Below are 11,864 nucleotides of genomic sequence, written 5' to 3' on the forward strand. Positions count from 1 at the left end.
GTAAGCTTACCTTCTTAATATGTTGTGTTGCTTAGTTTCCTTTGATGTCTCTTAAGTTCTGAAGTTTCCTTAGTGCATAAGTACTTGTCTTTGTTGTTAAAACTGGTGGGACCCATGTCAGTTTTGGGTTGTCCTGTGGTATTTCTGAGTTGCTGTGCCACGGGAATGCAGGGCCCCTGAGGCATGACTGATGGAAAAAGCCACTTCGGCAGCATTTTCCACTGCTCCTCAAAATGGAATCACAGCTGTGGCCTTGACAGCTTAGCCCACAGTCCAGGCTCCCACGTTCCTCTACCCCACATTTAGATGCTGTTAAAGCTCGAGTGCATCTCAGTGTCCCTGTTCTCTGGGGGTCTTGGCCAGTGCCCCATCCCCAACATGTGGGCTGACTGTGGTGTGTGTAACATTCTCTCTCAGGGCTCGTAGATTCACAACCCAAGAACTGACCACATGATCATTTTAAAGACTAAAACAAGGACCTAACATGATAAACTTCCCATTGATCTTATTTGAAGAGAAATTTTGCCTCTGTAGATAAACCTGCCTCATTCTTCTGTTAGATGCTGAAATATTTTAACCTAGTATATTTCACTCCTCTAACTAGCTGCCAGGAAACTAGCATTTGAAAACACTGTTTTAACTATTGGTTATGCCTGCTAGCTTCCCACCTCTTCCTTCTGTTTGATATTTTTCTACTTTTGTATCTTATGTGCCTAAAACTTATCTCAAACCCTTTGGAAGTAGAAGTGCATTAGAATCAGATATAGTGTTTTTGATTTGAGTTTTCTCAGTTCCCTATTAAACTCACTACAATTGATTTGGGGAAATTGCAGGATTCTTGAGTTCCTTCTCGTCTTACAAGTACCTTATTCTTTCTGTATAGATTGTTTGATGGGAGATCCATGTGCCATGGTGAGTTTCTATCCAGATATCCCAGAAAGTGAACCATCAGTTACCTGTGGGGAATTTGTCTTCCTCATGGACTGCTCAGGAGGCATGAAGTGCCCTATGAGCAAACAGGATAAATCTCAACTGCGCATAGAGGCAGCCAGTGGAAAGCTGATACCTTTCTTTTTCTGGGTCACTTGTTCAACTAAGGATGAATTCCAGGGGTAGATGGCCATTTGCAGCTGTGGCTCCATTTTGCATCTGAGCTGAGCTAGCATGACCAGCCTGAGGCTAGTCTGGGAACATGAGGAGGCACAAAGAGGGGTGAAGTGTTGGATTGGCAGCGCCTGTGTGTCTGAGAGGATCCTCTGTCTCCTCATACTCTCTTACCTCTAGGAAACTCTACTTTTGCTCCTGAAGAGTTTGTCCATAGGCTGTTATTTCAACATCTATGAATTTGGATCTTCATTTGAGGCATTCTTTCCGTAAGTTTCTAGAAAGGCCATAGAGTGCAAAAAGATACTTTAAGAAAGGGAATTGATTGTTAAAGGGGTTATTGTAGAATGGCTTTTGGCTTTGGGCATTTCAGGTAAGATTTTTTTTTTTTTGATGGGGGGCATCTTAATTAAGGACTCAGCACTGGATGGTGGTGAGCAGCCATCACAGGACAACTGAGTGTTTGCCTTTCTCAGTGACAGTGTAAAGCACACCCAGCAAACCACGGAGGAGGCAGTGAGAAGAGTGCAGCTCATGAATGCAGACCCAGGGGGCACTGAAACCTTGACACCACTCCAAGACATTGACAGAAGAACCCCCATTGCAGGCCACCCCTACAGATAAGAATTGGGATACAGCTAACTGAAGGACAGAGAGAGTGAAAGTCTCCACTCAAGAATCCATGCCAAGAGCCCCTGAACTTCACTGAAGCACTGTTGAAATATGGCTTACAAGTCCGAGTCTTCTATCCAGTTGTCAATAGAAACCTTTTCCTTGTTCTTTTTCCTTAACTCCATGCACCGGACAATAGAAACTCTTTTGTGGAGTGCCACAACAGCCTTAGATGAAGCTAGGATGCTGAACAGGCCTTAAGAGTACATGCTGGGAGTGGCAGTTGAACTTCAGGGATGTCTTGACTGCTTGAAGAAGTAGCAGAGCCTTTTTCAAAGGCAAAGTCTGAAATCTTAAAATGAACTTGACAGAGGCTTGATGACCATTTGTCTTCACAGGTGGAGAAGTTACTGATACATGCAGCATAATTAAAGAGGTTAAGTTCAACAGCAGGAAACACAGGTATGAAGAGAAATGTGGTTTCTGCTGGATGGTGATGTCACTAATGTCAGCCTGTAATTGAGTGTCACGTGATTCAGTGTGGAAATCCCTTGCTGGGACAGAATGCCTCTGGAATTTTAATTTTAGCAACTGAAAATTTGTCTCTCTGTACAAAAATAAAAAAATTTCAAGGCGTGGACATTTGCTCTAGAGGCTAATGTGCTTGATGTTTGCTTCAAAGGGAAAATTGGGCCACCAGCTACCAGGCTTGTGTCTTTTGGCTTCCCTGCTCTTAAAGGCCTCAGCTCCTGGATTCTTGCTGCCTTGGTAGCCTTTGAATTAAAACATTGTATATAACTTTACAGTTTTCTGTTGTCTTTAAATAGTTTGCTCTGACATTGCTTTGAGCAGAACCTGCCGAAGGTGTTATATTTTAAGTCATACCTTGAAGTCCTATAGAGTCATAATATATTTAGAAACCATATATTTAAATTCTGGCTCTCCTTTCTAGATATTATCAAAATCCTCTAACCTCTCCAAACCTCAGTGTCCTCACCTGAAAATAGTTATACCAATAGTACTTACCATATGGGTTTATTTTATTAAAAGAATATACCCAAGGAAAGCTTTGGAAACTGTGTTTGACACAAATAAGTGCTATTTAGGATTTTACTATTATTCCCATTATTATTTTTATCATTATTTACTCAGAAGTAGGGAACATTTTTTTCTGCCAAGGGCCATTTGGATATTTGTAACATCATTCATGGTAAAAATGATCAATTTAAAATGGATCCTGTATAGATCTATTGAACTACAGTTGCCTTGGTAGGGTCAGACCAAATGATTTTGTGAGCCTTGTACAATCAGTAGGCTGGATGTTCCCAACCCACGATACACAAAACATGCTAATGAATTAAGGCAAATAGTTAGCTATCAATGAAAATTGTTCTTTTTTAAAAGATGTGTTTTATTTGAAAGGCAGAGCAATAGAGGAAGGTGGAAACACACACACTCACACAGAGGCTCTAATACTACAGAGTGAATTAAAATGGCTTTTTATACCATCTTCTGCTATTATTTATCACTTTTTGAAGGAAGCATAAAAGAGACTTTTTAATATTTATTCTAGCATTGCAGAATGCACACACACAGAAGAGAGAGAGAGGAAAGAGAGAAAGAGAGAGAGAGAGAGAGAGAGAGAGACAGGGAGGGAGGGAGAGAGAGAGAGAGAGAGAGAGAGAGAGAGAGAGAGAGAGAGAGAATGAGCACTTCCATGTGCTGATTCACTCCCCAGATATCTGTAATAGCCAGAGGTGGGCCAGGCCAGGTGCATCAGCAGGCAGCTGGATTGAAGTGGAGCAGTGCTCTGATAGGGAATGCTAGTGACACAAGTGGTGGCTTAACCTGCTATGCCACAGCACTAGCCGCTCAATTTTGGTTTTGTACATAAAAAAGTACCTAAAATATACACAAAAGCAGTTTATAGCCTAGGCTAAAATTCAAAGATAATGATGAGAATTTCATTGTGATTCTAAAAACATGTGGACTCACTGGGTTCCTTAGGGAGAATTATCATAGTTTAGTCACTGCAATTAGAAGTTAGGACCTTAGCCTTACAAATTAGAGCATTAATCCTAAAGTTGATGTCACCAGACTTGGGGATAATACCTCACACTAACCCAAATCAAAACAGCCAAAATTCTAGTGTGTTACATGACATTGAAAATTATCTCTGTCATGTCTTTTCAAAATGTATGTATTTATTTTATCAATGTGTTCTCTGTTTATAGACAGTTCTGTTTGAGAAGCCAAATTGTGGTTAAGGAGCTATTTGGTGCACGTGGACCAGGGCAGGGTGTGAACTCTCCAGTTAGCAGAGCAGGAGGCACAGGACCCTACCATCAGACCAGCTTTGCCTGGGCAAATGTGGTGCCAGAACAGTATTGTGTAGGCAGTGGTGACCGTTCCCTTTCTTGTGACTTGCCAGGGGAATCTTATAGTCAGACAGACCAGTGCTCCAGTGCATGCATTGCTCACCATTCAGCAGGGCCATGACCTTGGGCAAATGCCTTATATTCTCTGGGCCTCAAATCCTTCTTTGCAACAAGAAGTGGAAACTTGCCTCTTAGGAGTTTCATGATAATAAAATTGCATCATTAATTTAAGGCATTTATTATTACAGTTTTTTAAATGTATGATCAATAAATGGTAGCTATTAGGCTTCTAAGAAAGTAGGCAATTTCTTACGTGTTTGGATCATTATGTGTTAATATTATGATTTCATTCTTTTTTTTTTTTTTTTTTGACAGGCAGAGTGGACAGTGAAAGAGAGAGAGACACAGAGAGAAAAGTCTTCCTTTTGCCGTTGGTTCACCCTCTAATGGCTGCCGCGGCCGGTGCACTGCGCTGATCCAATAGCAGGAGCCAGGTACTTACCCTGGTCTCCCATGGGGTGCAGGGCCCAAAGACTTGGGCCATCCTCCACTACACTCCTGGGCCACAGCAGAGAGCTGACCTGGAAAAGGGGCAACCAGGACAGAATCCGGTGCCCCGACCAGGACTAGAACCCGGTGTGCCGGCACCACAAGGCGGAGGATTAGCCTAGTGAGCCGTGGCGCCGGCCTTGATTTCATTCTTAAGAACTGCTTCCTACCTCCATCCTTTAACAATTGCAGGTGTTTCTCATTTAGTATTGGAGAAGGTGCCTCCACCAGCCTAATAAAAAGCATAGCTCAGGTTTCAGGGGGTCCTTCCTCCCTTCCTCCCTTCCTCCCTTCCTCCCTTCCTCCCTTCCTCCCTTCCTCCCTTCCTCCCTTCCTCCCTTCCTCAATTCCTCACTTCCTCCCTCCCTCCCTCCCTCCCTCCCTCCCTCTCTCCTTTCCTCCCTTCCTCCCTTCCTCCTCTGCCATCCTTAGAGCTGATTTTCTTCTTTTAATTCTGGCTAAGTTGTTTCCCTACAATCATGTTTCCTTTTACACCACTCAAGTTTTATCTCTCCACTTACCTTGATTTTTCTATCCTCTGCTAGCCCTAACTTTCAGGAGCTATGCGTAATACTGAAGTCTCTGGAATCTCTGTCTTTTAGCCTCACCATTCACTGCCTTGCTGCAAAATCCCTGCTCCAGACCAAAGAGGTGGGCTTCAGAGAGACTCTAGAAGAAGAAAAAACAGATGTGGTGAACATAAGCCTTGAGTCTGGAGTCATAAGCTCCTACACTGCTTTTGTTGATATCAACAAGGAACTCAATGAGCCAATTCAGGGGCTGATAATATGTGGTTGATGATCACATAGATAGCCAATGACCAGAATGGGCATGAGACTAGAAGTGTTAGAACAGGGAATCTGAGGAAAGGGAGAAGGTTTGTAAAAGCAGTTAGGAACAATTGGAGAGTGGAATGCCATTTGCCACAGAGTACTGAGGGCTCAGGTTAGCTCCAGCAGCTTGACTTTGGTAGTGACATCAAATTACTAAGAGAATCGTCGTTTATGTGACTCATTTCAGGGGACTCAGCCACTTTGGTATAAGAATGAAAGGTGTAGGATGTTGACTGAATTCCAAGATCAGGGTTTTGTACAGTGAGTGTAATAAAAGGAAATGAGAGACATGGGACAGAAGATATTAAGAAAAGAATGGTAAAATGTTGGACCTGAAATTTAGGGAAATTAGAGAAGATAGCAAAGACAGCAGGCAGTTGATACACAGTGAAAAAGTAAAGGAATTAGATACTTAATCAAATCTCTGAGTTAGAAAGCTGGATAAATCGGATATGGTATTTAAAAGGTAGGTTTTTGTTTTTCTCAATCTAGTTTTTACAAGTGGAACAGTTCTGCATGGTAAGGGACTCATGTCTTCGGAGGGAGTGGCTGAAGTGTGATGGCTTGGGAGTCATTGGGTTTTAGGAGCTCAAGAAACCTTGTATTGGGGGTTGAGTAGGCTGTCTACAAAGGTGCTGAAATCTTGCAGGTTGATGGCAGGCCTTGAAATGGAGTGCAGGTCTGTGGCTTAGTTCTCATAACTTTCAGAAGATACGGAACATGGCAGGGAGGGTAGAGGTTGACAGTAGTGAGGATACATTGAAGGTAACTCCAGAGAGAGAGAAAGAGCAATAATCTGGATACAGAATTAGGGACTGAAGAGACTGTCAAACATACATCCCAAACTGCAGTACCCAGAGTATGGAACAACATTCGAGAGGCATAGAAGGATAATTGTTTGAACAGAATAAATTGGTTTGGAATTAAGACTTAATTGAAAGAAGCTTCCTGTAATGAAACCAAAGATGCAGCAGTAATTGTTCAGCACATGTCAGGGGTTCCAGAGGCTGCCACAGAAGTAGAAACAGAGCTCAGAGGGCAAGGGTGTGTGCCAAAAGAATGACGTAACAAGGCTGGGTGACTGGAGCGCATATGGATGTGAGATTTTTGTCTCAAATGATCAGACTTCACGGTCTTTGTTTACTGAGGAGAATAGTGGTTCTTTCATCTTGAGTCTGCACTTGTGTTTTTCAGCTCATCCAATGGCAACGTCCTCCATTCATCGTCCTCCTGCACGTCTGCCCCATGAAGAAATTTCTTCTTGTGTGACTGAAGAGTACCAACACAGTGATATAAATCCCCATAGGCTGATGAATCACAAGGTCCTATAGAGTCTAAGCGAGAATCTTTCCTGAAATATTTCCTCACCCATGTTTGTCTGTCACGCATACAGGACTAAGCACATCCCAAGCTACTAGTCATAAATCAAGGAACGCTTGCTTCTCTGTCAGCAGACAGGCCTCCTGTGAGAAGGGAAACACACATTCTTCCACCAGCATCGACACAGACACACAAATATCCCAAGCAGGTGATTTGGGCCTCAGTTTGCTTCTATGAATATGGGGACTGAAGAACTAGTCATCAAGACTCTACTGTTACGACTTTTCCTACACAGGGGATAATCTGTTGAAAAATATCAAGAAGTGAGAATATCCAGCCCCCTCATTTGCCAGGGTCAGCCTAGTTTCTGTAATAGAGGATCCTGCCACAGTGGAGTCCTAGTGACCCCTAGTTGAGCAAACCCTTTTTGCCGTTCCAGCTCACATAGCTGGCTGAGGGCTGGGCCTTCCTCCTTTTGAACTCTGCTGTCATCAAATTTGGCCCCTGCTACACTGGTCATTCTTTCACAAGTTTGGTTTGCAGGTAGATTTTCTGGGTGTTTTCTGATTACTTTCTCCCGATTATACTCTTACTACACCCTGTCTGAATGTAGCAGCCTCTGTATCTACTGGATCAGGGACCAGCAGATTCACATTTGACTTCTTTCCTCTTATTTACTCCCCAAAGTCCTTGGAAAAAAGCAGCACATGCAGCTGATTTCCCTCCAAAATGCGAATGGTTCCTGGGATCTGGATGAAAGCGTGGCCAAGACCTAGGTATGAGTTTGGAAGACACACTGGCAGCCCACCCTGACAAGGTGAGGTGAAAAAAAGCAGTAGGCATGACTGATGGGAGGAGGTCAGTAACTGGAATTAGCAGACTGAGGTCTCCTTGAGGAAGGAGATTATAGGAGCCATACTGTAAATTAATTACTTTTAAGCAGAGGTTGAAATTTTTTTTCCTATTTAGGAAGATCACAATGTACTAGGAAGTAGTAGGCTGGCTAGGAGAAGTTGATGGCTTAAGATTGATGCTGATAAAGGGAGAACAAAAATCCTCCTCCACTTTAATTATATTTCATGCCAATCATCTTACTTGTGTAACTAATACTTAGTGGACAATTACTCTGTACCAGGCAATGTGCCATGTGCATAGCATCTATGATCTTGTTTTATCCTCATATCAATTAAATAAGGTAGATCCTAGTGAAGTTTATATATGGAAAAAGAATGGATCTTAGAGAGGTATAACAACGTACTTGAGTTTCCAGTCATTGGCAAAGTCAGGCTCAGTCCTAGAACCATCTCTCTTTAGAACCTCTGATAACAACTCCATTATTGCTGCTCTTTATGCTGAAGGAAGTGGACCTGACATTACCTGAAGTGAATAGAAGCCGATATAGATGATGTGTGAGGAACCTGCTAGTTGTTTTGAATATATTCAAATACACTGAGGATAAATTACATTCCAGAATTTAAAAATATTTACTAAATCTTCCAATACTTATTGATAAATTATTAAATATCAGTCATGTACCCAGAACCTAAAGGACATATATGATTGTGAATTTTCAGGTTGTAGAAACTGATGCAATAACTTTACACATTCTGTAATCATACTATGCTATCCAGTATCTGTTAGTCACATTGTTGCTAATGTAAACGAGGAATGAAATTTTTAATTGCATAGGGGCATGCTATGAAGTGTAATACATAGTGATTTCAAAGACTTAGTATAAAAAAGAATAAAATATTTCATCAATTATTTTTATCATGAGTAAAAGTTGATATGGGTATATAGTATATTAAATAAAATATATTAGTAAAATAATTATAACTTTCTTTTTACTTTTTAAAATGTGATTAGTAAAAATTTTAATTACATATGTCTAGCATTATATTTCTATTAGAAAATCCCATTCTAGAAGAAATAACATAATAATTTACTAACACTTGTGAAAAGATACAAGGATTGTAAGATTCAGTTGGAACTAGACAAGGCTAATGTTTTCCTTTGATGTGGTTACCATGTCAGTAAATCAAGGGAAACAAGAGGGATGATGTATTTGAATTTCAGTAAAGAATTTTAATTTTTTTTTTAGCAATGAGACGTGTACCAACTACAAAGTATCTGAAGACTGAATGCTGAATAATAAATTAATTTAAAACTTGAAATATGTGTTTTATACCCTTGAGGCTCTGAAATTTGTTCGGTCCATACTTTTACTGAAGGCTTAGATGAACATGTAAGCCCAGGCTTTCCTATTTGTAGATGACAAAACTGGAATATAAAGTATTAGACAAGAGGATCAGAGTTCCTAAAGACCCCTGAACAATTAGTTGCATTTTCTTATGAAACAATAACAAACATAATAGAGATAGAATTCAGACATTATTTTTGGTTATAAATTCCCAGCTATACAAATAGAAGAGAGAAACATACTGATTTAAAAGTAGTTGTATGTGAAAATCAGAGGATTTAGATTACTACAGACAACTTAAGAAACATATTCAAAGCATGGTTAGTGGGAGACGACAGGGTTATCTGAAAAGTTACTGTTTTCACCGTCAGTGGATGGAAATTAATAACGACATTTGCTTTCAGGTATGACCATTTAAGGAAACAAATACTTTTTAAATCACTGTGATTCTTGGTTTTAGACTAGAAGCATAGGATTTTTGCTGCTTTGACGTAAGTAGCCTTCTTAAGGGAGAAATGAATGAACAGAATTTTGATATAAAACAAGACTACTCAGAGAGTACATAATAGCTGTTTCCAAGCTGTACAGATCATAATATAAACAAGAATTTACCTTCATCTGCTGACTGTAAAATGAAAACTTTAGGGGACACTGAGTGAAAACTTTGGGAGCAGAATTTCCTGCTAAGTGGCTGAGATTTTCTGTTGAGTGCTATGAGCAATATGAGTACAACCAAAATATTTGGCTTTCAGTCTTAACTTCCATCATTTGCTGGAACTGAACTTTGGGAAAATCTTTTCACTTCTGGATGAATCAGTTTTCTTCCTTTAAAATGTGGTTATGTACATTTCTCCATGCTTCTTGTTGGGGGGAGGGGATGATGGTTAAAATAAAAACCTGAAGTCATTTTGTAAGATATAAAAAACTATGTGTATGTTTTTATTACCAAACAGGATAATCTTTGTTAAAAGATTTCAGAGTTTGCAAATTGTCCTGGTCTTAAAGTCTTTTATCTTAAAGTTTAGTGGATTTTTGCTCTTGGATCCAGGGTCCGGCACTGTGCCTTGCAGGCAGTAGCTGGAGGTAGAGAGAGACTTGGTGATTCCATTTGTAGTGTTTTCGGGGATAGTAAATAGGGAAGAAATACAGTTTTTGTGTTCTTTAAGTAGCTTCCTGCTTTGCCTTGAGGATTCAGCATCTCTCTCTCTCTCTCTCTCTCTCTCTGTCTCTCTCAGCATCTGGATTCCTCAGGTTGGGCCACCATGCTGGCTGTGTTATGGCTGCATGCCAATTGTGGGGATTTGATATTGGAGTGGGTACTTCTGGAAAAGAATGCAGTGGCCTGGGTTCGAACCTGTGCAGGTAAGATAACAATCCTAAGGCTCATCTCCTTCCCATGTAGAAAGCCAACTCTCTTGGCAGATGTGGTGCCTTACAGGCCTGGCAGAGGGTGACCATGCGAGAATCTTTGTAGTCACCTCCCCACCAACCTGGTTCAGACAATTTCTGGTCTCCCAACTGGTTGTTTCCCCAGCAGGACAGGAGTAGGCATTATACTGGGGGTGGTGGTGGAGGTGAAGAGAGAAGGGGCCGTGGATGGGAAATGTGAGTTGTGAGATGGATGTCAAGCATTGTTTGCGGAGGAATGCTAAGTCTAGTCTAAGCCTGGACTTGGGGGCACTCATTCCTTGGGTGTTTATTATCTCACTGCTGCGAGTGTTTTGGGGTCCTGAGAAGATTAAGGGAAAATCTGGACAGTAAGAGGAGAAAACTCAGGGGCATTGAGGAAAGATGAAAGCAGGAGTCAGGGGAGATGACCAGGGAGATTTGGGGTAGAGTGGGAGAAGGGACGGTTCTCTCACTGCTGTCCCTCAGCCCTGATTCTTGTGTCTTCTCACCACAGGCTCCGCACGCCTGAGCTTGTGAAAGCTGCTGTTACTTTCCTGAAGGCATCTGTGAATCCTGCTGTCTTTGGCCTTTAAAGAGACCAACCAGAAGGAAACAAAAAAGTGCCTCTCCTTGGTTACTGTGCCTGCCTTTACCGGCTCCTCTGCTACAGACAGTTCTTGTATTTTATACTTCCCCTGTCAGTTTCTTGCCATAAAAGTGAAAGATGCACACCCTCACCTCCCTCTTCCATGTTCCCTTGCTTGTGCCTATTGAATCTCCTCAAATGACAGTGGTTCCAGAACGTGTACCCTTTCTTGGAGGAATTTAAATCATGATGCACAGTAATGTTCCTCTCAGGATTTCTAGACTGATGGCAGGAAATCTGGTGCATGGACTCCAGACTAAACATTTTGCAGCACTGAGATTAGTGGGTATTTAAATTATGACTTCTCTGCATTACTTTTGTCTGTTCACTTTTGATTTTTTGTACTTACCTGGCAATATTTGAAAATTTTTCATTCTCAGAAGGAGTCTAAAGGAGGCTGAAAGCCAAAACAAGATCAATGTAACCTCAGGATCCCAAAGAGAGAAACTTAAGTGGCTCACTGTGTGCAACGGCACTGTTGAGGGCCTTCTTGATTAATTCTGCTTGTACTTTCCTAATCTATTCACATGCTTTTCCTTTAACTGTCTAAGAGACTTGAGTTAATTCTGTTGGAGATGGATGTTTCTATTTATTAATCATCTTGATAGAAAAGCTATAATGAAGCCGGCGCCATGGCTCACTAGGCTAATTCTCTGCCTTGCGGTGCCGGCACACCGGGTTCTAGTCCCAGTCGGGGCGCCGGATTCTGTCCTGGTTGCCCCTCTTCCAGGCCAGCTCTCTGCTGTGGCCAGGGAGTGCAGTGGAGGATGGCCCAAGTCACTGGGCCCTGCACCCCATGGGAGACCAGGATAAGTACCTGGCTCCTGCCATCG

General features: G+C 41.6%; 1 protein-coding gene across 1 annotated transcript; it reads left to right on the forward strand.

Moving 5' to 3' along the window:
* Nucleotides 1-891: 891 nt before the first annotated feature.
* Nucleotides 892-10,978, forward strand: LOC138846142 (von Willebrand factor A domain-containing protein 5A-like). Its single transcript, XM_089306180.1, is given in 10 exon segments — nt 892-1,080; nt 1,285-1,373; nt 1,581-1,726; nt 2,100-2,178; nt 4,836-4,906; nt 5,107-5,436; nt 7,484-7,564; nt 7,567-7,613; nt 10,232-10,364; nt 10,905-10,978. Coding segments are annotated over 10 exon segments (1,239 nt in total).
* The last annotated feature ends 886 nt before the right edge of the window (nt 10,979-11,864 follow it).

Source organism: Oryctolagus cuniculus, chromosome 1 (genome assembly GCF_051225735.1).
Source record: "Oryctolagus cuniculus isolate XC-2025 breed Fujian yellow rabbit chromosome 1, ASM5122573v1, whole genome shotgun sequence".
Classification (NCBI taxonomy): Eukaryota; Metazoa; Chordata; class Mammalia; order Lagomorpha; family Leporidae; genus Oryctolagus; species Oryctolagus cuniculus.